At 39.3% G+C, this 26,017-nt stretch overlaps 2 protein-coding genes across 4 annotated transcripts in view; one reads left to right on the top strand and one right to left on the bottom strand.

The window, feature by feature from the left end:
* Positions 1-22,193, top strand: part of shank2a (SH3 and multiple ankyrin repeat domains 2a) — a 64,310-nt gene extending 42,117 nt beyond the window's left edge. For 2 of the 3 annotated variants that reach the window (XM_067419487.1, XM_067419488.1), the window contains exons 14-22: positions 1,587-1,668; positions 3,604-3,686; positions 6,478-6,602; positions 8,288-8,423; positions 10,737-10,817; positions 11,406-11,527; positions 12,056-12,170; positions 13,995-16,137; positions 20,040-22,193. In XM_067419487.1, the coding sequence (XP_067275588.1) occupies positions 1,587-1,668; positions 3,604-3,686; positions 6,478-6,602; positions 8,288-8,423; positions 10,737-10,817; positions 11,406-11,527; positions 12,056-12,170; positions 13,995-16,137; positions 20,040-20,532 (3,380 nt within the window). In that variant the 3' untranslated portion in view covers positions 20,533-22,193. The remainder of the gene's footprint in view (positions 1-1,586; positions 1,669-3,603; positions 3,687-6,477; positions 6,603-8,287; positions 8,424-10,736; positions 10,818-11,405; positions 11,528-12,055; positions 12,171-13,994; positions 16,138-20,039) is intronic. The other variant, XM_067419489.1, reaches the window with a different exon arrangement.
* Positions 22,194-22,537: 344 nt separating this feature from the next.
* LOC137043284 (src substrate cortactin-like) overlaps positions 22,538-26,017 on the bottom strand; it is a 37,714-nt gene continuing 34,234 nt past the window's right edge. The window contains exons 13-15 of the mRNA XM_067419495.1: positions 25,183-25,348; positions 24,954-25,022; positions 22,538-23,516 (exon numbers count right to left, since the gene is read on the bottom strand). Of these exons, the coding sequence (XP_067275596.1) occupies positions 23,380-23,516; positions 24,954-25,022; positions 25,183-25,348 (372 nt within the window). The 3' untranslated portion in view covers positions 22,538-23,379. The remainder of the gene's footprint in view (positions 23,517-24,953; positions 25,023-25,182; positions 25,349-26,017) is intronic.

The following is a 26,017-nucleotide window of genomic DNA, read 5'->3' as shown; positions in this document are numbered from 1 at the left end:
GATCCATATTAAACCCTGCTGCTCGTGTCGACACATTGATGTCTTTAAACACGAAACAATCCGTTTCTGTGAGAAACCCAACAGTATTTGTTATTTTTTTACCTCATAGCAGACAAATTTCATCTAGTGTTCCAATTCGTCATTACTTCCGTTGAAGAAGGTCAAAACCTGGTGTGGTCATATATTTATACAGTGCCTTGCGAAAATATTCGGCCCCCTTGAACTTTGCGACCTTTTGCCACATTTCAGGCTTCAAACATAATGATATGAAACTGTACTTTTTTGTGAAGAATCAACAGCAGGTGGGACACGATCATGAATTGGAACGAAATTTATTGGATATTTCAAACTGTTTTGACAAATCAAAAACTGAAAAATTGGGAGTGCAACATTATTCGGCCCCTTTACTTTCAGTGCAGCAAACTCTCTCCAGAAGTTCAGTGAGGATCTCTGAATGATCCAGTGTTGACCTAAATGACTAATGATGATAAAGAGAATCCACCTGTGTGTGATCAAGTCTCCGTATAAATGCACCTGCACTGTGATCGTCTCAGAGGTCCGTTTAAAGCGCAGAGAGCATCATGAAGAACAAGGAACACACCAGGCAGGTCCGAGATACTGTTGTGGAGAAGTTTAAAGCCGGATTTGGATACAAAAAGATTTCCCAAGCTTTAAACATCCCAAAGAGCACTGTGCAAGCGATAATATTGAAATGGAAGGAGAGCAAGACCACTGCAAATCTACCAAGACCCGGCCGTCCCTCTAAACTTTCAGCTCATACAAGGAGAAGACTGATCAGAGATCAGCCAAGAGGCCACTGAATTTATCTTATTTATCTTAAAATCTTATTTTAATCGGTTTTTGATTTGTTAAAAAATGTTTGAAATATCCAATAAATTTCGTTCCACTTCATGATTGTGTCCCACTTGTTGTTGATTCTTTACAAAAAATTAGTTTTATATCATTATGTTTGAAGCCTGAAATGTGGAGAAGGTCGCAAAGTTCAAGGGGGCGAATACTTTCGCAAGGCACTGTATATATAGATGCCTCATAAGTGCATGCGCGGATCAGTCTAATGAGGCATCTGTATACACATTTCTATGATCGCGCCGGGTTTTGACCTTCTTCGAGGGACATTGGCATATGTCTAATTCTGAGTTTCTGTAAGTTTAAAAAAGCTCTACTAGAGCAGGTTTTCCTGCTTGAATGTTGATTATTCCTCATATTCTCCATTGTTGCGGCTCCTCTCTTCCCAGTCTGTCAGTAACTCTGTTTAGTTCCTGCCTCTATGAAGCCCCTCCTTCTGAAAAGCTCACTGTGCTCTGATTGGACTGTTGGAGCGGTGTGTTGTAATTGGTCAAGCACTTCCAGCACGTTTGGGAAATGTCCCGCCCCTTATCATAACTGCCAGTTTAAACCAAGCGTCACCTCCCCCAGTTTCTGTTAAAGTGGTTTTGGTCTATACAGCTATTATTGCCCTTCATGATGAGGGGGTGAATTTTTTATAACTCATTCATTTACATTATATAAAGCCTTAAAGTTGGTATTGAAATGATTGATCTGCTGTACTGTTGTCGTTTCTTCAGAGAGCCGGATGGAGCGCAGCGATCGCAAAAGGCTTTTCAGACACTTTACTGTCGGATCCTTTGACGGCGCGGACGCCTCCAGGTAAAGGACCTGACTGAGAGCTGCACTTCAGCTGCTTATTTGTTTCCATATTTCAACATGTAATTATGTTCATCTTCAATAACACAACATTGGCTTTAAGTTCTGAAACATGTTTCTGGGGGCCATATTTTATCAAATTCCCTATTGAATATGAAGTGTGTGTCGATCCTGATGTTTGGTGATGGTTGTTTGTGAGTCTCTTGTTTAAGTCGTTTGTTTAGGTTATTGCGACTTTTTATCTCACAACTCTGACTTTAAGGGCCCTATTCCATTGATCTGAGATCAGGGTCTCTGAGGGCGTCCGAATCCACTTCTGTTTGTTTAACGACGGGACAAACGATCGGTGCTCCAGCTCATGGTCTAAAAGGGTCGTCCCTCGTCTCTTAATGAGTCATGGGTGTGTTTAACGAGCAATAAACCAATCAGAGTCTCATCTCATTTTCCTTTAAAAAAACAGTTGTGCTTGAGCCACACTCTTTACATAACTCCAACAATGCTCCTGAACACACCTGGTTTAGATGCCCATGGGGGAACACACACACACACACACACACACACACACACTCGCGTCGGGTGTATGATAGGGCCTTTATATTTGGCAAATATATTTATATTTTTAATTTAAAAAAACATGCAGGTTACTTAAAATAAGATAAATAATCTGCCAATGGGGTGAGAAAAATAATCTTGTTTTCTGTTTGAATTAAGATTATTTTTCTCACCCCATTGGCAGATTATTTATGTTATCTTAAGCAAAAACTCTCTTCATTTTGAGTTATTTTTCCCCAAAACAAGACAATAATTTTTGCTTAGTAAATGTTTTGTAATGTGAGAATTTTTAGATGTTTGGACTAGAAACAAGACTAAGTAAGAAAAGCATTTTTTGCAAGTGTATAAGATAAGGTTATTTAAAAATAACAGCCCTGCAATGTTATTATAAAAAATAAATAAAACCTATTAATAATTTTATGTAATTATTCAATACTTTTCTAAGACAGGAGATTATTTTGCCTCTGCTGTCGTTTAATAACATTCAGATCATCAAACGCGTTATAATGAGCAGATAAATCCGGCTATAGTGAACTAAGCCAGGATGTGAAAAACACAGAAGTCATAAATGCACGAGTTTGTTGAGTTTAATACTGTGCGCTTAACATCTGATTTTATTTTTTTAATTATTTAATTCATCGAATAATTATTTGAAATGAATATAGATGTGAGAGTAGATATTATTTCGGATAGATTTGCTGCCCTTATTGACGAGAATGTCTGACCAAAGGAAGCATGTCCTGCTAAACTGTACAGTTCAGGGGTAAGAAATAAATGGACTAATTTCATGCATTTTTTGTGAAATAATCATTTATTCATTAATATCTATGAATACGTCATATTTTAAAAACCATGGGTTGTGTTGAAGTCATCCGCTGAAATCTAGAAGCTAAATCTTACAAATTAATGGACAAATGCAGACCTAACCATAATCTTTCGGGTTACTTTTATTAATTAAACAATAAATAAAAACGCGTATGGTGTAAAGAGGCGATGGGAACTTCGCTAGACCTCCTGCAAACCCAACACTAATGTTCTGCTTCCGTTCAGAAAACTTTCCCGGCGAACCTAAAACAAGCAAAGATCTTATCTGGGGTTAGGATCCCTTTAATACAAAATACCAGCAGACAGCAAATGATGAAACTAATATCGCGGGAGGAATGACGCGCTCGTGTTCCGAGAGAGACGCGCGTCATGTGAACGCGGATCGGCTGAAGATCTGACGCGCATGAGTGGCGCGTTTAAAAGCGCTGATGCGCGCGCCTCCGATCGCAGTCTCGATCGATACCGATGACCGGTGATGCTGAACGGCGCGGCGGTGAGGATGAGGAGGAGGAGGGCGGTGGTGATGAAGGGCGTGAATAACGCGCGTCGTTTCCTCCACAGTGAGTGTGTGACCGAGCAGAAGACTGTGGTGTTACAGAAGCAGGACAACGAGGGCTTCGGGTTTGTGCTGCGAGGAGCTAAAGGTGAGACGTCATCATCATCATCATCATATCACATATAAACATAATATTTAAAGAGATCACACTTTCATTACTATACACCAATCAGGCATAACATTATGACCCTTCTTCCCATAGTGCATCCTGGGGCCATGTGTTCCCCAGGTAAGCCACACACACACACACACACACACACACACACACACACACACACACACACACACACACACACACACACACACACACACACCTGTCCATCCACGTGATGTAAAAGAACACGTGATTCCTCAGACCAGGCCACCTTCCTCCATTGCTCCGTGGTCCAGTTCTGATGCTCACGTGCCACTGTTGGTGCTTTCGGCGGGGTCAGGGGTCAGCATGGGCGGGGTCAGGGTTCAGCATGGGCACCCTGACTGGTCATACGCAACAAACTGAGCTGCTCTGTGTATTCTGATACATTTCTATCAGAACCAGCATTAACTTCTGGAGCACAATCTGGCCAAACTCGCTCAAATCCTTACGCTTGCCCATTTCTCCTGCTTCACACACATCAACTCTGAGGACTAAATGTTCACTTGCTGCCTAATATATCCCACCCACTAACAGGAGCCGTGATCAAGAGATGATCAGTGTTATTCACTTCACCGGTCATAATGTTATGCCTGATCTATGTATTGTCTTAAAACACTTAAGTGAACATAATAATAGTACTACTAATAATGATAAAAGTAAAACTTTGAATTTGATGTTTATTAAGTTCATTTTAAATCATAGTTTTAATCATCTCGTCGTTTTTTATATAGCACACAGACACTCTCAAATGTCTGCCTCATGTTTGGACACACACACACACACACACACACACACACACACACACACACACACACACACACACACACACACACACACACACACACACACACACACACACACACACACACACACACACACACACCTGAGCTCAGTACTGTAGATACTGTAGTGTGATATCCTCAGCACTGATTAATAGGAAGTGTCAGTTGTCACTGCTGGTTTGTGTCTCAGTTTCACAGAAGGGAAAGAACAACTCTACACATTAATAACACATGCAGAGGCTTTCATATTTCACTAAACACACTCCTATACTTCACTTACCGCAGTCTTCAGCGTCACATGACCATTAAGAAATCATTCTCAATTATTAAGTGATCAATTATTACTGGTGCTCAAATATTAATAATGGTTCTTAGTATTATAAATATCAGATGATCTACACTGGAGGAATATTCACTCTTTCACTTGAGTTATGATCAGATTGATGAGCAGAAGAGACTTTGAAAAAAACATAAGGCCTTATTTAACAACAGAGGCAGCTAAACTTTTTATGTATGCCATGATTTTTTCTCACATATCATATTGTTTTACAAGCTGGTCCCAAGCGAATGTGACAACTCTTAAACCCTTTATAAGCAAACCTTAAAAATATTAGATCAAAAACCTATTAGCTATCATCATTGCAATATTATTACTAAATATAATGTATTCAATTTTGATAGTTTTTTACATTACTTAGATGCCTGCCTTATTTTTAAAATTGTACATGGACTTGCACCTCCACCCTGGGTGGATTTATACAGCAGAAGAGCAGTAGTGGCAGGGCAACGAGGGCAGCGACCGGGGGAGACTGTGCTGTACCGGATAGACGGAAGTAAGTTTGGTCAAACAGTCTCCTCAGTACGGGCCTCAGATTACTGGAACTGCCTCCCGATGGAACGCAGAGAGAGCTCCAGCTATTTATCATTAAATTTACACTTAAGAAATGGATTAAAAACACTCAAAACTGTAATCATTAATAGTTGGTTTATCTTATCTTAGGTACTGCCCTTCTTTGTATTGTATTTATTATTATGTATGCATTTTGTTAATTTTTTTTTTTTTTTTCATTCATGTATTTATTTTTATTTTATTTTTCTGTATTATGATGCTGTGTCTACCTGCCAAGGGACTACAGATGAAAATTAGCTCTCTAGCTAACTCTGGCACATTTACATTTTGAGTGTAAAACAAAACATGTTAATTAATGTGCATTGTCCCTTTTAAATAAACAATAAAAAAAAAATCATAAACATAAAAACAAACTAAATTATTCCAAACTGTTGCGTTTAAAAAAAAAAAACATAATTCTAAAATTTAAGATTTTTAAGATTTACTGGATTTATGATCAGAAGAGACTTATTATATATTATAAAACGAAACATACACTGCAAAAAATGCTTTTCTTACTCAGTATTTTTGTTTTGTTTTAGTCAAAATATCAAAAAATTCTTACATTAAGAAACATTTACTAGACAAGTACAAATTATTGTCTTGTTTTGGGGAAAATAACTCTAAATGAAGAGAGTTTTTGCTTAAAATAAGATAAATAATCTGCCAATGGGGTGAGAAAAATAATCTTAATTCAAACAGAAAACAAGATTATTTCTCTCACCCCATTGGCAGATTATTTATCTTATTTTAAGCAAAAACTCTCTTCATTTAGAGTTATTTTCCCCAAAACAAGACAATTACTTTTGCTTGTCTAGTAAATACTTCTTGTTTTAAGAATTTTTAGATGTTGAAACAAGACTAAAATACTGAGTAAGAAAATATTTTTTTTTTTTGCAGTGTGATTATTCCATGCTGTTGTGTATATGACAAAAGCATAATTCTAAAGCAGCTTGTTTGTCACTCTCTGTATGTCGAGTTGATGTCATGAGTTCATGTGGGGTCTTTAGTTAAGGGAAGTAACTGAGATATGTTCATATGAATGAGGCTCGGTGTGATTGTCGTCCCCCAGCCGATACGCCCATCGAGGAGTTTGTTCCGTCGCCGGCGTTCCCCGCGCTGCAGTACCTGGAGTCGGTGGATGAGGGCGGTGTGGCCTGGCTGATGGGGCTCCGCACCGGAGACTTCCTGCTCGAGGTGAGAGCCAATCAAAACACACATCCCATTCTGCTTCCTGTTACAGTTTCTCAGAGCTGGACTAATACACAACTCTATTACTGGAGTAACAGCACTGCTGGTCAAATATTACTCCGTTACGAGTGAAAGCTGTAAAAACAGATTTTTACTGGAGTAAAAGTACAGAAGTATTTGTTTTCAAAAGTACTCAAGTATCAAAAGTAATGTCCTTCTTTATGTCGCCGCATTATTGTATTATAGTTGTATAAATGCACATTATGCCATCATGGTTTAAGCCAGTCAGTGACGCTCCATCTGACACACTAGCAGACGACTAACTTAAACTCATTTAAATACTTTTACAAAGCTGCTGTCACTTTATAGTCTGGATGCCAGCCGAATTTAGCCCCGCCCACAACATTTTTAGGTCTGGCAATTCGGTCTGGCATTGCTCCATAGAGGAGTAATTCTCTCCGAACAGAAACTGTTTGGACCAATGAGATCATCAGGGCGGGCTTTAGACGATGACTGACAGATGATCAACAGGAACGTAATCATGCACGTCATCAAAGGAGCTTGGATTATATTTACTCGAATCCTAAACGGAGAGCTTGTTTGTATATGCATTCACCTTCACTATTTCTCTCAGTAATGGTGATCATGTTGGGTAAGTGCTCTGTGTATCAATAAATTGTTTTATTTTTTTACAACACCGGCAAAGATCGTTCATTCCAGCGCGTGTGCAGACAGGGTTGCCAAGTTTTTACAACAAAACCCGCCAACTACTAGCCCTAAACAATGGCTTCTCGTGGGGTTCTCCATGGGAAAAATGGTGTTTGGGGGTAAAATGTGTGTTATTTTGGCATGGTTGCCTGCTAAAATTCGCACTTATGGGTCTATATATCACACAATAGTCGCTTCAACCCTTGGACATAGTTACATACCCGCGGAAAAAAAGCGGACTTGGCAACACAGTGCATTTGAGCTCTCTCTGTTGACATTTGACAATGCGCCGCTTCATTGCTCTGATTGGTTTGCTCCATTGGGATGTGATTATGAGGCGTGTTTCAACCGAACCAGGAAAGACATCAATTGGATAGACCTACAAAGGTCTCATAATCACAGCCCAATGGAGCGGTTTCAGACTCATATTCTGACTAGAATTGAGTATGACCACGTCAGGCTAGTTACTTTAAGGCCGAATGCACGGATCCAATACACTGATACACATCTGATATTCTCACACTGAACTGAAGTACAGTACTCGTGTAAATGAGCTTAGATACTGACCACCTCTGCAGTTTCTTAAAGTGTCCATAACACAGACACAGACACACACACACACACACACACACACACACACACACACACACACACACACACACACACACACACACACACACACACACACACACACACACACACACACACACACACACACACACACACACACACACTGCCCCTAAACCTACCCATCACAGGAAACATTCTGTATTTTTACTTTCTCAAAAAAACATCATTTAGTATGTTTTTAAGGCCATTTGAATTATGAGGACATTTGATATGTCCTCATAAACCACATTTATAGTGTAATACCAGTGTAATACCCATGTAGTTATACAAATTTGTGTCCTCATAAACCACATAAACAGGCTCACACACACACACACAAAATGTATTCATTTTGTGTTTGATTTGTGTTACAGGTCAACCATCAGAATGTGGTGAAGATGGGACATCGTCAGGTTGTAAACATGATTAAAAACGGAGGAAACAGACTCGTCATTAAAGTGGTGAGGGTGACCAAGAATCCTGAGCAAGACGACAAAACCCGTAAAAAAGGTACGGCACAATCCCTGAGGAAACTCACAACACTGCTAGTGACACACACACACACACACACACACACACTACATATATATATATATATATATATATATATATATATATATATATATATATATATATATATATGGGCTGTCAAAGTTAACGCGTTCAATTATTAGTGCAGTGCAGTTATTGCCTACAAGCTACCATCTTTTCTGTTTAAATTTTATTAGACTCCAGATCTATAAGAAAGTAATGTGTGTTTTTTCCCTGAGCACATTCTCTGCAGTCTGAGCGCGATACACTGAAGCTCACTCCCGCTCATATCTGCGCATCACCGCTTACAGTACACGTGTTTTATTGAACTAAATACATTACAATCGGCTAAAACGAATGCACAGGTTACTTTTCTGAACAAGAGCACTCCCGAGTCCGTGTTCTTCACCCTGTTCACGTGAATCGCGGCACTGTTTGGTACACACACAGAAAATACCGGCAGTTCAATAGGGAACGCGGATCTCTTAAAGGGCCTGCACTATATTCCTACTCGTGTAATATGGACCTCCTCCAGGTATGGTGTGGTTCTGGTTCGCTCACTGGTACACATTACCAATTTTTCATACGAACTTTGCCCTGCTCTGAATTAAGCTGCCAGTGTAAAAACTCCCTTTATATTCTTAAAATGAGAGAAATCACTACTTACTCTTAATTTTTAAATTTAGGTTTAAGAGACATGAACAATTTCTTTGATAAACATCTATGACCTTTGATATGTCTAGTCTTCATGCTGTATTGATTATTATTGAATAAGTATGGTGTGGAAAGGGGGGCGGGGTTCAGCGAGGTCTGCAGCGGGAGAGAGAGCCGCGGGACGAGCGGTAACACCTGGTTTTATCAATCTGCGTCCAACCCACTCACTTACCACTCGTCCCGCGGCTCTCTCTCCCGCTGCAGACCTCGCTGAACCACGCCCCCCTTTCCACAAATGGTTTCACTAATAATAAATTTACATTTGCATAAAGCATGCATATTTGTCCATACCCATGTTGATTAAAGTATTAAAAACTTAATTTAAAATTAATTTAAGATACATTTACAATTGCTAAAAATGTGCGATTAAATTGCGATTAATCACGAGTTAACTCATGTGATTAATCACGATTAAATATTTGAATCGATTGACAGCCCTATAATATATATATATAAATATATATATATATATATACACACACACACACACTGAATTTTGAGCTAAAATTTGTCCTATGATGGGATAATGCATTCAAAACATCCATTTCTTTAAAAACATATTTTCTTGGTTGTGTGAATATTAAGGAAACAATCCATTGTATCATTCTTCAAACATTATGGGAACGTTCCTTTTGAATGTGAGAAAAAGGTGAGGATCCAACTAAAACATTTCAGAATTTGCTCAATGAACGACGGATATATTATGTTTTGAGAACGTTATTAAAGACCAGATAACTGTGCAAACGTTCTATTAACGCTACTGGAAGAACACTTGTGTTATTAACGGTCTTGTCTAATTGTAAAAAGCAAACGTTTCGAGACTCTAAACTCTGCTCTCAGCATTCGGGAAGGACTCGGTTATGTCATGTAAACACATGAAGATTTAATTCCAGCTTTGGCGAATCCAGCTAATGGATTACGTTCATCCTTTGAATCATGATAAAGCCGTCTTTACAGCAGTGTGTTCTGCGCTCTTCTGAAAACACACAGCTTTTCTTCTCAGTAATGCATTACTCATTGTTTTAAATATAAACGAATGATAAACGTAGCTATATTCACTGGGATGACAACTACAGAAAATGAAAATGTTCTAATATGAGGCACTGATTTTCTGTATTCAAAGACAGATCTCTGATTAGAGTCAGTGAATCTTAATGAGTGTATATATTAAATCATTCAGTCATACACATTATTGAAATGTATACTTGAAGGTTACTAACAGCAGGAATACAGAACAGAAATTAAATAGTGTAATATCATGTATATAGGACAAGCGATTGATGGAAACGGCCCTTTTTGAGATTTTTATTAGGGCTGCAGGAATATGTTTTTATTTAATTTGATGCACAACCAATACCAGCTGAAGTGTGTTCCTGAGTGACTTTATTGTTAATTCATCAGTTAATCATGACTGTGACTAATGGTCAACTTCACATTGGTCCTCTAAGCAGCAACCTAACATAAATCATATACAGAATAAATACAGAAAGCAAGTAAGGTGTGTGTGTGTGTGTGTGTGTGTGTGTGTGTGTGTGTGTGTGTGTGTGTGTGTGTGTGTGTGTGTGTGTGTTGTTGTAGCTCCTCCTCCACCCAAAAGAGCGCCAACCACTGCGCTCTCAATGCGATCCAAATCCATGACATCTGAACTAGAAGAGCTAGGTAAGTTCAGTCTGATAAACTCTTAAATCCCTTACTTTAAAACCTCACTGCTATCTTACCTTTTATTAAAGCTTGTGATTTCTTGATTCCCAAACCTAATTTTTGATGACGAGCCGAGGACCGATGCTAGACGAGGGAGTCGTATTTCCTTCCGTTTCTGAATGTTTGGGCTGTTTTGTTAGAAAGCGTCGCATTCTTGACGTTTGAGTTTCATGGCCGATCTGAGTGGTCTCATTCTCATGCCACTACAAACTTCATGCAAGATTAATTATGTTGAGTCCTGATGCGCTGGGTTCTCAACCCAACATGATCTCCTATCACTGCACAGATGCTTAAAATCATTTAAAGTAGCAAAAAGCAAGTTCATGCCATCAAGATGCAAGCTTTATTATGTTCCCTTAAGGATCTGTTTAAGCCAACATTTTTATTTTCCTAGTCGTAATAATAATTGGTATCATTCGTGTTCTTGTCCATGGCTCTGACAATGCTCCTTGTTTGTAGTTTCTTTAAAAAGCAAGCCCTCGGTCAGCTGCAGAACTGTGTCAGAGATCCAATGCAATATTTATTAGACATTACTGCCTTTTGCAGATAAAGCGGAAGAGACTGCGCAGCTGCAGAAGCCTGCGCATGAGAAAAACTCAGCGGACAAAGTTGCCACAATCAAGCCCCGCCCCTCTAGTCGCTTTTTGGCCACATGCATGGATTTCAATGTGAGTTGCACCTATTGTCTTTTAGCCTGAAATTACACGTGAGCACCAGCTTCCCAGCTAACAAAAATATGTTCTATTGCTAATGTTCCCATCAAACTATGGGGGAAAAAATATTAATAATATTCCCTGAACAGTCCAGTCTCATCTAGATTAAAAGAACAATGCTTTAAAAATGTTTCTTGGTTATGCAAAATTTCCGTTTTATCATCCACCAAACATTATGGAACATTACTTTTGAATGTTTTCTGAAAAATGTTCTCATTTAAAATGTTAGACGAACATCCAAATAAAACGTTGCATAAAAACACTCCTTGTATCTGTGGTAACATTTTGAGAACATTATTAAAGACCAGATGACATATTGTTACTGGAAGAATGTTTGTTTCTAACCTTGAATGAATGTTAGTGAAACTTCTGAGAATGTCAGCTGGGTTAATAGCTGGGTTAGATTATAATTGTGATTCATAATTGAAATTGAATCTGTATGTGTGTGCACATTGAGCTCTAATTATTGAATCTGATTTCCAGCAGTCCACATCTGAAAGGCCAGGAGTCGCTATAGTTCCTCCAAATGTTCCTGGGAGAGGCCATGGAGGTTATGTCCGTGTGCCAAAAAGCTCCATGAGAAGACAGAAATCCATCGGTAAATACAAAATCCATTCCTGCCTTCTCCTCTGCCAATCAGAGCTGCTGATCTGGGTCATAAGTCGCTCATTGACCAAACAGAAATGATTGAATTATTGAAATTGGATGCATATTTCACAGTGGTAATGCGAAGCGAACCACAGATGTGCATTATGTTTCTATAACTCACTGATGTACCAGGACATTTTTCAGGTTTTAGACCCTACAATGTTCTTGCGTGTAGAACTACCTTCTCAGTAGCGGGTAACGATATACTCATCTCATGATTGGATATACATCACAATACTGAACTCACAATACAATATTTTAAGCCAACATTAAAAGGTTTTTATTTAGTTTATTTTTTACTTTTTTATTATTATTTGTGTATTAGGACTATTGTAGGACTAGATGGAGGCAGATGATTCGCTGTGGAGACCCTTCAGGAAGAACAGCCGAATGAAAAAGAAGAAGAAGAAAATTATTATTTGTGTATTATTATTATTAGGACCCACAAATATTCCCCCATTGCATCATTATACATTATATTCAACATTATATATAGTCGTTTAATGTAATATTGTCACTAAAACTCTGTAAACTTTAATTTTTCCTCTCAAGCATTACTCAGGCAGCTTCTCTCCCGCTATTACTGCAATATAAATATACGAATAAACCATCTAAATGCTTTGAACAATCATACTACTAAAACTAAATGTGATTTAAATGATGTTTGCGCTTTGACTTAGAGGAGTGTGTGTGCGCTTCAGATGATCAATGCAATACGTTACAGCTCTAATCGCAGGAAAGCTCATCCACAATACTGCTATCAAACTGTAAATGTTCAGCTCATCACAGAACTTTAATTCTGCTTTTACTCTCTCGTGTTGTGTTGTTGTATCGTGAGCGTCCATGTTTACAACAGTATCAGTAAATCTGTTCATCATTAGCTGTCGCTCGTGTCTCTTCAGAAGACTTGGATTCGGATTAGACACTCGATTCATTGTTTTCGCGATGCCTTTATGAATTTTTTTTGGATCTTTTAAGTTTGAGACGAATAATGGACTTTAAATGGAGGGACAGAAATCCCACAGTTTCATAGAGAATATTTTCATTTAGGGCTGCACAATTAATCAAATTTGTTATCGTGATTACAATTAAGGATGTCTCAAATATGTAATCGTTCAATAAAATGTCAATCGCAATTACAAAAAAAAAAAAAAATCCACTTCTGTGCTTAATGCTTTTTTTCTTCCTAAATGTTATCTAAAGTTTTTTTTTCCCATTGTGTAATTTTTATTTTTAAAATAACAATGCCATGCATATTTTACTTTTTAAATTTAAAGAAACCAAACCAATAGTCTGTTTTCAGCTAGTTTCTTTTGATATAACAATATGGCATGCAGTCGCTTCAAACTATGTTATAAAGCTATTCAAAACTTAATTCAATGTAAATTGTTAAAATTTTAATTTATAATCGCAAGTACAATTTCAGGGGAATAATCTACAATTATGATTTTTGTCATAATCATGCAGCCCTATTTTCATATTCATATTTTCATGTTTGAAAGCTAATCGACGATGGTGAGCACATGATGACAGAGTTTACATTTGTGGTACATTTGTAAATTTGGGTTTGAATTATACCTTATAAATAGGCAGCTTACAGCAAGCTGAGCCTCGGATAAAACAACTCTATATCGCTAATCATATCATTTCCATCAACGATTCATATCGTCATGGGTTTATATCGCGATACATCGTTACACACCTAGGGTTAATGTTTAACCTACATGACTTAATAAGGCATCAGTCTAAACATGTTGCATGATCCTTTCCCCAGGAATCACAGGAGAAGAAAAGAAGTTCCTGATACCTCCACTGCTCAGGTTCAGCAGAAGTCTCTCCATGCCTGACACATCTGAGGATATTCCTCCACCTCCAGGCATCTCTCCTCCATCCCCACCTCTGGCTCAGCGATATGAGCCCAACCAGTCCATTTACACACAGAGCTCAACAGGCAAATGCCACACTATAGAAAGAGACCAGGTAGGGTACCATCGGCAGAACTTCGAACAATATGACTGTCAGACTTATCCAGCCAGCCAGCAAAACATGTGTGCCCATATCAGGGCCCATGTGCCAGAGAACCCATACTCAGACACAGCTGGCAAAGCTTTGTATGTCCCACCAAAACCAGCCCGTAGGAAGGGTATCCTGATAAAGCAGACAAATGTTGAGGATAGCCCTAATAAAAACTGTTCAATCCAGATACCAACTATTATTGTCAAAGAGCCTTCAACTAGCAGTAGTGGCAAAAGTAGCCGAGGAAGTAGCATGGAAATTGAGACTACCGCCTCGGATCCACCAGGCCGACTACGGCCGGAGGACACTGGAGGTTTTATCGTAAGCAACCCTTTTGCTGCTGCTATTGCAGGCGCAGTTCGTGACCGTGAAAGGCGGCTTGAAGCTCGCAAGAACTCCCCGGCCTTCCTGTCAATGGATCTCGGAGACGAGGACTCATTCATCCCTACCCCTCGTTTACGCCAGTCTATGTCCATAGATGAAGGCATGTTTGCTTATGATAAGAGTTTGCAAAAGCTAATGGCTCCACCAGCTTCTTTATCAGGGGTCCAGCCAATTGGAGGCAACATGGCTGACTTTACCACCCCCGAACCAACAAATGAGCCCCTCACAACAAGCACCGGAAACTGGCCCAGTACAGACAGTCCTGTTACTCTCATTGATGGAGATTTCGAACACGAGTCCTCAGGAAAGACTCATGATATTTGTTCCCCATTAGCTCTAGCTAGTAATAGAGCACCCCCTCTTCCTCCACCTAAAGGAGAATCTCACCAAGCAAACCTCAACCAGCCACTCTTCATAGACACCAAACTACGGTCCAATATTGAAGCCAGCTTTATGGCAGTGGGTCAACCGAAAGATGGCTCGTTTAGACGCACAAGAGAGTCCAATCATGCTACAAAGAAGGGGAAGGAAAGTAATCCATCTGAGCTGTTGAAAAACAACCAAAGAACATCACATCAAAAGTCAGAGGGGCTCCTTATGGTCCACACACTAGACAAGACAAAACCACAAGTTAACAGTCAATCTGATGGATTCCAACAAGAAGAGTCCCTAGTTATAGACGGTGCAACCACTGATTCTGGTGTCAAACGTATATCCACAAACTCCCAGCCAACTCATACAAGAACCTCTGCGAGCTCTGTGGAGAAGCCAGCCAACTTTTCCTGTAGCATTCCTCCTCTTCCACTGACCTCAGTAGATATTGAAGAGGAGTTTGACTTAGTTGACCCCTTGCCTCCGCCTCTGGAGTTTGCCAACAGCATTGATGTTCCTGAGGAACAGGTAGCGGAGATCCTCAAACAGAGAAAGAGTAATGCATTGCCCGTTTATCATCCTCGTACTTCTGCAACGAACAGTATAGAATCCAGAGCTCTTTCGGGGCTTGTAAACTGCACCTATCCTCCTCCACCTCCAGAGGGTTTTGACTCTGTCATGGACTCCAGACTTGAGGAAGAAAGTCGAAATAGTGCGGGCCGTCACTTTGAGGCAAACAGCACAATTTCCACATTGTCCACGATCTCTACTCTTTCATCAGAGGAAATTGAGGATACATGCATAGACTATGCAGACCGACCGCCGGTTCCACCTAAGCCAAAAAATAAGCCTGTAATCAACAAAAGCAATGCATTTTACAGGGACCCTTTGATGCAGGAGAGCATGGAGTCCTTTGGACAGCCACCACCTCCTCCACCCCTGGATGGTGTAGCAGAATCCGAGCCTCGCAAAACGCTCACGAAATTGTGGGGAGACGACCATGAGCCCTTCCTACCTAATGCAGATCCTAAAGTCAATGTGATCAGTGAACTCAGTTCTAAACTTCAACTGATAAACAAGGACAGATTTACGAAACGGGGAAGTCCTCTCGATCTTCCTGCAGGATCCAGAAGCATCGGATCAAGGTGAGTTGCACAATAACAGCCTATTTACTAAAAAAAGGAAGAACAATTCCTGCACAAAATAATATTAAAATGTAGGAATGTGTCCTATAGGCAGAGGCGGACAGAGTACACAGCTTTATTACTTGAGTAAAAGTACAGATACCACTTATTAAATTATACTCAAGTACAAGTAAAAGTACTACAGTTCTACTTCTACTCAAGTAGAAGTGCTAGAGTCAGATGTCTACTTAAGTAAAAGAACTACAGTCAGATGTCTACTCTAGTAAAAGAACTACAGTCAGATGTCTACTCTAGTAAAAGTACTACAGTCAGATGTCTACTCAAGTAAAAGTACTATAGTCAGATGTCTACTCTAGTAAAAGTACTACAGTTAGACGTCTACTCTAGTAAAAGTACTACAGTCAGATGTCTACTCAAGTAAAAGTACTATAGTCAGATGTCTACTCTAGTAAAAGTACTACAGTTAGACGTCTACTCTAGTAAAAGTACTACAGTCAGATGTCTACTCAAGTAAAAGTGCTATAGTCAGATGTTTGTTTTTAAAAGTACTCGAGTATCAAGAGGACATTTTCTAAAGATTGCATTACTACTGCCACAGTGCTTACATTTATGTACAGAAACGTCCTCCATGGAGTTATACAAAATGTTAATACCTTGGAGAATGTAAAAGTAATTGAAAGTAAAATGAAGTCATTTTCATCTTTTTACCATGTTGCTATATTTAACATTTCTCACTGGGCCTCAAGGCGATCGCACAATGGCAGCTCTCTGACAAACCTCTGCTAGAGATTTAATGGATGTTTTGCAGCCACATTTGACCCTGACTGTGTTAAACATGCCGCATACTCAAGAACATCATGGGTTTGGCACATTCCCTGCTGGGTCTTCATCCATTGTTTCGTCTCTTATCTAAATCTGAGCATGGAGATGACTTTGGCTAAAGCTGATTGCTGATAGGCCGTCCCAATCAGTGGAGCCTGCACAATCCAATCACGTTTGAGAGGAAAACCACAAAATGAGGGTGTCTGAGATTGTTCTGGTTTCCGTGGTTTTTTTGTTGTTGTTGTTTTTAGAAGTAAAGGGTACTTACGGTTATGAATAGAAATGTATCGGAGTAAAGAGTACAATATTTGCCTCTCAAATGTACTCGAGTAAAGTACCGATCCCTCAAAATTGTACTTAGGTACTGTACTCAAGTATTGTACTCAAGTAAATGTACTCTGTGACTGTCCGGCTCTGCCTATAGGTGTGTAAAGAAGCAGGTCAGAAGTAGAAAGCCGTGTAGATTGGACACGCCAGGGGTAGATCAAGGACAACACAAATAAAAAAAGATTACATTTTATCCAATGTTGTTACAGCTGTGAAGTAATCTTTTAATACAGGGCATGGTTACAAGCTCAATATGTTAATCTCATGAAAGCTGTGACAGACTAACAAGATAAAAGAGTAGAGGATCGCTACACCAGTTTCAGAAGATCTTGGCAGCACATGCTGAGACTGGCAAATGTCCTTGTGTATGTAACGATAAAGGTGGCCTTACACCGGACTTAGTTCACTTTAAAATGAAAATTAGCCCATGATTTACTCTCCCTCAGGTGTGTATGACTTTCTTATTTCTGATGAGCACAGTTTGAGTTATATTTATAAATATCCTGACGCTTCCGAGCTTTATAATGGCAGTGACGGAGTCCATTGAGTTTGATGCTAAAAAAGTGCATCCACCCATTATAAACATTCGACTCGCTTCAGAAAGCCTTTATTAACCCCTGGATCTGTGTGGAGCACGTTTATGATGGATGGATGCACTTTTTTTGAGCTTGAGGGTGAGTAAATCATGGGGTAATCTTCATTTAAAAGTGACTATTTCATTGCTGGTTGATTTCCTGATTCCCTTGCGTTGGTCTCCTTTGAGCCACATTTATTGACAGAATAGTTCTGCTGTTTTCCTTAAAGGGATAGTTCACCCCTAAATGAGAGTGTGATGTTTATCTGCAGGGCATCTGAGATGTAGGTGTGTTTGTTTCTTCAGTCGAACACAAATGAAGATTTTTAACTCAACCGTTGCTCGTAGAATGCATGTCAACGGGGTGTAATTCTATGAGAGTAAAAAACACACAGACATACGAGTCCATATGAAACCCTGTGGCTCGACACATTGATGTCTTAAAACACGAAACGATATTTGTGTTATCTTTTACCTCATATCAGACGAATCTCATCTAGTATTCCCAGCGCCATTACTTCCGCCGAAGAAGGTCAAAATACTGGCGTGATTATATATATATATATATATATATATATATATATATATATATATATATATATATATATATATATCAGTGGCGATTTCTTTAAGACTACAAGGGAAGCTCGGCTTCCCTTATAATGTCACAAAATTAATAGTCAAATATGTACTATTGTATTAACATTTTATTGACTAAAAATGCGTTAAAAAAAAACAAAAGAAATCATTCTAGAAATCATCTCAAAGACGAGTTTGTTCAGAATCAGTTACATAAAGCAAGTCGGCTGACTCGATTCTTCTCATACATTCATTCTCGCAGCGTCACAGTGTATTTCCCTATTGAAGCCCAGCGTCCATTGACTTCAATGGGGCTGCTTTGAACAGTTTTTTTCAGCGCTTCGAAACTAGACGGTCATTGGATAAACGCTGCGATTGTGTCCCGCCCACGGACGCTCAGCGTCTCTGGGAGTGAATGGGGAGTGGGCTGGCCCGGACTCCGAGCTTCTGCGTGATGATTGGAGGGTCTGTCGAGAGACTGCATCTCCTTTTGACTGACAGCAATTCTGTACTATAAGGAATCACTGAAGCTATTCGCGCTCAATCCCATCGCGGATTTCTCAAATTCAGTCGAAATAAAAATAGCTGCAACCTATTTCTTTGATATTTGCTTGGCGAAATTGCTTGATTTTCATCATACATTTCACACAATTATACACCACATTCCTTGTTTCAGTTCTACCGAGTTTAATATTTTTTTATAGCTCTGCTGGCCATTGAGAGGACACTGGTCAAGTCACTTGAAAAGACTCCTAGTTGGTACGACAGGGTCACAGACCATTTTCTTGAAAAGGAACGTAGAGCAGAATTTACTTTTAAATAAATAGACAATTTTATGATGTAGGCCGAAAATGAGCTTCCCCTCTCTGACAGACCAGTAGCCGCCACTGATATATATATATATATATATATATATATATATTATATTAGTGCCTGCGCGGATCGGTCGAATGAGGCATCTATATATGATTGCACTGGTATTTTGACCTTGGAAGTAATGATGGGAACACTAGATGAGATTCGTCTGATATGAGGTAAAAAATAACACAAATACTGTTGTGTTTCTGGCAGAAAGCGATCGTTTCGTATCTTAAGACATTAATGTGTCGAGCCACAGGGTTTAATATAGATTCATATGTCTGTGTGTGTTTTACACCCCATTGACATGCATTATACGAGCAACAGCAAACACACCTACATCTCGGGCGCCCTGTAGATAAACAGTACACTCTCATTTTCAGGTGAACTATCCCTTCAGTGCATTTCAGAGCCCCACTACCAGTTCAGCACTTGACTTCTCTTTGTGTGTTTGTGTGTGTATTACATTGACCAAATGTCCCCACAATGTAATATAAACCTGAGATCAGCAGCCAACGGTGAATGGATTCATAAACATACTAAATTAGTTTTTTTGAAAATGTAACAATGCTGCATGTTTTCTGTAATGGGTAGGTGCTGTGTGTGTGTGTGTGTGTGTTCGATGGGTAGGTTCAGGGGCAGTGTAGGGGGATAGAATATACAGTTTGTACAGTGTAAAATGCATCACGCTATGGAAAGTCCCAACAATTCACAAAAACCTAACATGTGTGTGTGTTCTCAGAGAATGGACGCCCCCAGCCTCAGGTACTAAGCGCAGCAGCGCCGTGACTTCATGTGCTCCGACCTCAACAACGCAGAGCCAGTTTCCTCCTCAGGCTCCCAATCCAGCCTCGCCGCCTCCTGAATCCGGCTCTGGCGTCTCTCCAACGTTAACGGATGTCTTCAGCCTACCGTCTCCGCCCATTGTGAATGCAGAGCAATGCTACAGCATCAGCTCAGTCAGCAGCCAATCGCTGTCCCCCCTCACGCTGTTCCAGGCGGCCGCAGACAAGCCTTTTGCTGACAAACCGGTCCTATCCTGGACCAAGCATGATGTAGCCGAATGGCTTGAAAGCCTCAATTTGGCAGAACACAAGAAGGCCTTCTTGGACAACGAGATTGAGGGCACCCATCTTCCTAACCTCCAAAAGGAAGACCTTGTAGACTTGGGTGTGATCCGTGTTGGTCACCGGATGAACATCGAGAGGGGTCTTAAACTCCTGATGGACCGATAAAGAGGATGCTCTTTTTCTATCAGTCTTCGATCAATCCCCCGTCTAACGTTTATCAGTCTAGTTCCGACATCTGTTGGACGTTCTGAACCAATGACACACAGACGTCTGTGGACTTATGATCAGAAGCTTCATTTTACTGTCAGGAGCTTGTCTCAAGTAAGCAGCTCTAAAGGTCCTTTTTTTTACCTTTGATACAGGAATATTTCAGATGTTGCTGCGGAAATGTACACAGAAGAGTGTATCTGTGTAAAGTGAGGCTAGCTAAAAACATTGGATTCACTGAACATGCATTCACACCATAAACAAATGTTGGGCACATCCTCACATTCAAGACCTTTGTTCATGATTCTTCTTGTTTTCAGTGAGATTGCATGAGGAAAAGAAGTTGTGTAAAACCTCGTCTTCCATGTTATTTGATCCTGTTGGCAAAATGAATGCTTCTTTTGGCTCACCCATTTCTTTTAGGTAATGTTGCGATCTGAAGGTAATATACTCATAGGATGTGAAAAGCTGTTGCCAATTGAACCAGAGCAAAAACTAATGCTCTCTTAGTAAATTCATACATCAGGCCTATTATATATAATAATCTGTCGCTGCTTTAATGTGCAGCTGTATTGTTTCGTATTGTGGCTTGGTTTAATCCACTGGTTATCGATGGGATGGAGGCGGCTCTAAAAGCATGGTCGATTATAAGTGATGGGTCTGTCGGTTCATTAAATGATCCAGTCATGACATTTTGATTAAAAATGACAATCAGATTTTTGTTTAACTTATGCATAGATGCATGAAACAACGCACATTTAGAAAGTAGATCGGCGTGAATTTGAAATGCATTGCCGTTTTGGAGAAATTCCATAAGCAGTTTTACAGAGGATGAATTAAGCAGTTTTTGTTATTAAACATGGAATCATGTTTCTTAATATATCAATTAATTTAGCCAACATGTATACTTGTTGATTCTGTTTGTGCCACTCATTGCAGTATTGTCTCTGAAAAGAGAAGTGATGTGCGATTTCTGCCGCCACCTGCTGCTGAGATTCGAGTATGAGTGAATATGCAACATTTTTTTAAAATGTGGCCCAGAATTTGAAAAGGTCAAGCCTTTCTTGAGCAAAGGTTTGCCAATTATATAATATACTGCTGCTACTGTGAGTTTTTATAAAATAGATCCTCTTTAGAGAGCATACAATAGAGTAAGAGAGTATTTTGGATTTATATAATTATATTGCCTTTTATAATGTTTCAATGGTGTCGTTCCCACTGAACTGTGGTTTGCCAAAAAAAAAAAAAAAAAAAGTAAAATGTTTAATTATATGAAATGGATATATTTGTTAGATTATTAAGAGCAAATCCAGAATGCAATATATTTATACTATGAATAATGCATACTGTATATATTTAGATAATGTACCTGCCACGTCATAAAACAAGCACAATATCCCCCTTATCAAACATGGATTTGCCAGTGTCCTGTCGTTTAGCTTTGATTTTCCCTTTTGACTTTAACCTGTTTCTTGACTACATGTGTGTGTTCACATTGTTAATGTAACTAGAAACTCACTGCAATGACCAAGAAAATGTATCATAGGATTTGTGGCATGAGTGCAGTTACACCTTGTATGGCAACTAAATCTGAAATAAATAAATATTGCTCTAATTGAGCTCTGGTCAAGTCACCTTCATTTATATAGCCCTTAAAGCAGCTTTACAGTCTCAGTAATATAGTTGAAAATAGTGTCCTCAACTAAGCTAGAAAATGGAGTGCAGCTGGATTAAAAAACACAACTGGAGGTTTTTCGCATTTCATGGAAAGATAGCATTATTGCATACAGAAAAACGACTAGATCTGCTTATATTTCGACTCTTAGAAGCAAACAAACACAACCCTAGATATTTATTATTAATAAATGTGTCTTACAAACATATGCACTTACTAATGAAATGAAGTTTCACACATGGAGGATGCGGCAGTGTAACGGATGGTGAAAAAGAGTAAAAACAATAGTTTTATTTATTTTTTTATTCTTAAATGATATTTCTTATAAAACAGCATTGTAAATAGAGCCATTATAGATAAGCACAGACAATTTGAAAAGGTTATTTAACTAAAAATGCAAACCAGATTATGTCATTAGCTGTTTGAGTATCAGCTGCACCGGTGCGGATTGTCATGGTCACCAGATCATGTGATATAATTCAGCGGTCAGAAACAGAAATGCCATGCACTCACAGAAAGAAAGATCGACGAGTCCAGACGTGGCCGAACGCCGGCACAGAATTTACAGACAAATCAGACATACACACAAGACATCAGATTCTAATACACAACCCTTCAAATACCATTAAAGTGATTCTTATGAACCGTTTCAAGCACTGCAGTGGAAGGTCCGCTCATCCTGGACAGACGCCACGCAAAGTGATCAAATATGGCATCACATTTGGCCTTCATTTAGATTTATTTTCAAACAATATTCATTTGCTCCCTGTTCCAACACTGCAAAAAGACACTAAAATGATAAAGTGTTCGTCCGGACGCAGCTTTAAGAGTCGCCCATGTGCACGACTAATGATTTATTTTCAAACGACATGCCAGAAGATCTCTGATCTTTGGTCTACGATCTCTTATTTCACACACTAAGTGTGTGTGTGTGTATATAACGCTCTCAGAAGTGTCATAAAATCTCTATTGGCGGAGGCGTCTAACACAGGTCTACGGACATGAAACGGGACCCGAGCGTTGGGCTGAAGGAGCAGAATGACCAGCGAATGCTCAACACGAGACAGAAAGAAGAGAAAGCAGGGCTGATAAAGACTGGAAGCATGAACTCCGCCGGGGAACGGGCCAGTTTATTGCCGAACTTCGACGTAATTGGCTGGGAAGAGTCCGTACGCGCCGCGACACACGCCCCTCCACCAGCCCTCGTCGATCATCTCGATGTTGGTTATGATGTCATCGGGGTCGAAGGATATCTCATCTTCACCCGCTGGGGAAAAAACAGGCATGTTACATCACTTCCTGCTGGTAGGAGGCAGATACAGAGCATCTGGAGAGTATTCACAGCGCTTCTCTTTTCCCACATTTTGTTGTTACACTCTTATTCCAAAATGGATTAAATTCGTGGTAACACTTTAGTATAGGGACCACATATTCACTATTAACTATGACTTTTGCCTCAAACTCCTAATTTCCAGCTAGTTTGTAGCATTTAAGTTTATGCATTGGATAGGAATAATTGATGTAGAATAAGGTCATGAAGAATAAGGCATTATTAATATGTGCTTTATAAGTAAAGTGAGTAAGTAAGTTGAGTGTCATGGCAAAGGCTGGGGATACTGATGGATATGGGATTCTTTTGGTTTTAATTTTAATCAAATTTTCAAAGCTTTCAAACTAACTTCTTTCACGTTGTCACTATGGGGTATTTATTGTGGAATTGTGAGGAAAATAATGAATTAAATCCATTTTGGAATAAGGCTGTGACATAAATATGTGGGGAAAGAGAAGTGCTGTGAATACTTTCCGGATGCACTGTATACAATAAAATTAAATGCAATGAAACATCAACACAACCGAACCCTGAAAAACATTTACGTGCAGGATTTACTTAGTAAATTTTCAATGATTGAGAAACAGCAAGTAAATAAGGAAGCCTGTTTCTGCCCTGAAATAACAAATAAGATCGTAAATGCATCTTTTTTCTACCGCATTTCTTACGTTTTCCCCCTCAGAGTTTCAAGTTATAAACTTGGGAATGCAAGTCAGAATTGAAAGATATAAAAGCACAACGTTTTAATTTTTTAACCTGACCCTGCTTACACTTTTTATTCCATATTATAAACAGAAACAAGCTTCCATATGTAACACACTGAATAAACATGGCATTTTAAAGTACTGAAATAGACAGAAATAGTATTTTCTTGTCAAATTTACTTCAATAATATTTGATTTAATTGCAACTTTGAAAATTAGTTTCCCAGAGTTATTAATTTCATTATGCTAAATTATCACCAAATACTGGATTTAATCTTTGTCAACTTGCTTTCAGTAAGCCCGTTTCTGGATCTGACTGACTGAAGGTGACCTGAGTCGATGCTAACCGAAGGAAACTAGATGACAAAAACATCACGAGTTATAACCAGAGATTTATGAGCAACTCAGGTCATGTTTGACGGTGGGAAAATATCCTGAAAGACTTTTTTTTTGTCTTATACAGCTCTGAAAAAAATTAAGAGTACAAACTCACTGCCTTTGCTCACACAGGGAATAACTTCTTAAAAAGGATGACATTTTTTTAGTCTTATAACTTTAATTTAACATTAACCAGCCTTTTCAAGAAAAAGAACCGTGTGAAAACGACAAACATAACGAGATTAAGAGCAAATCTTCAATCTTACAGTGTGCCGTCAAACGCTTCACTTACCAGCCTGATAGTCGTACAGAGCCACGGCAGTCACGCCGAGATCATCCCCGTACTCGTATGACTGAGCACCTGAACACACACACACACACACACACACACACACACACACACACACACACACACACACACACACACACACACACACACACAGGAAGATGTAATAGCTCATACGTTGAGATGTAGCTCATTTGAAAGGGAATGTGTAGCTGTAGTGTAAAGCTGTCCGCACCTGAGGACTGGAACTGGTCGTCCGGCTCAGGGTTCTGGTACAGGTTTTCCTGGTCTGGTTCTTCATATGTGGCTTCAGCGGAGACCGGCTCTACCTCGTACACATTCGCACCGTTCTCCACCGAATCTCTGACCAGTTCCCGGACCGGCTCACTGACCGACTTTTCCTAACAAACCAGACACCATACACACCATCAGTCAGCGTGAACCCTCAAACAAACCCTGATCCACACATCCTTCACATCACCTAACGGTGGACATTACACATTATGGCAAGCTAAACCTTGCTTAAGGACACATCAGTGCAGAGCATTCAATATGAACTAAATCCTATTAAAAGATCAATCAATCAATCATCTTTATTTCTATCGCTCTTCTCCAGCGCCGATTGTGTCAGAGCAGCTTCAGTGTTAAACAGGACAATACTGCAGCAGAATTAGATTTGGCTGTACAGTCGTTCTGGAGTAAACAGTGATGTTATCAGCTTATTTTAATTTATCATAGAGAGACAATGTGGGCAGATCAGTATTAGAGTTTATAGAATTAAGTAAGACATAATTCATTAATCTTATTTGTATATTTAGTTGAATAACTTAGATCATAATTTTAGTATCCCTAAAAGATGCTCCTGTATCATCACACATTACCTTCAACTAAACCATTTACTACATTCAGTGAAATATAAGACTTACTACAGCTAGGGGGAAATATGAAAGAACAGCAGTGTTTAAATCAACAGTCCACAAGAGGGCGCCACACACACACTAAACTGTGTTTTATAGAGCGCTTGTGCCCTTCCTAGTGCAGATCAGCATTAAACACTAGAACGACACGCT

This window comes from Pseudorasbora parva, chromosome 16 (assembly GCF_024679245.1).
Source record: "Pseudorasbora parva isolate DD20220531a chromosome 16, ASM2467924v1, whole genome shotgun sequence".
Lineage (NCBI taxonomy): Eukaryota > Metazoa > Chordata > Actinopteri > Cypriniformes > Gobionidae > Pseudorasbora > Pseudorasbora parva.
The sequence above is the reverse complement of the archived record's forward strand: the minus strand, read 5'-3'. Positions and strand labels throughout refer to the sequence as shown.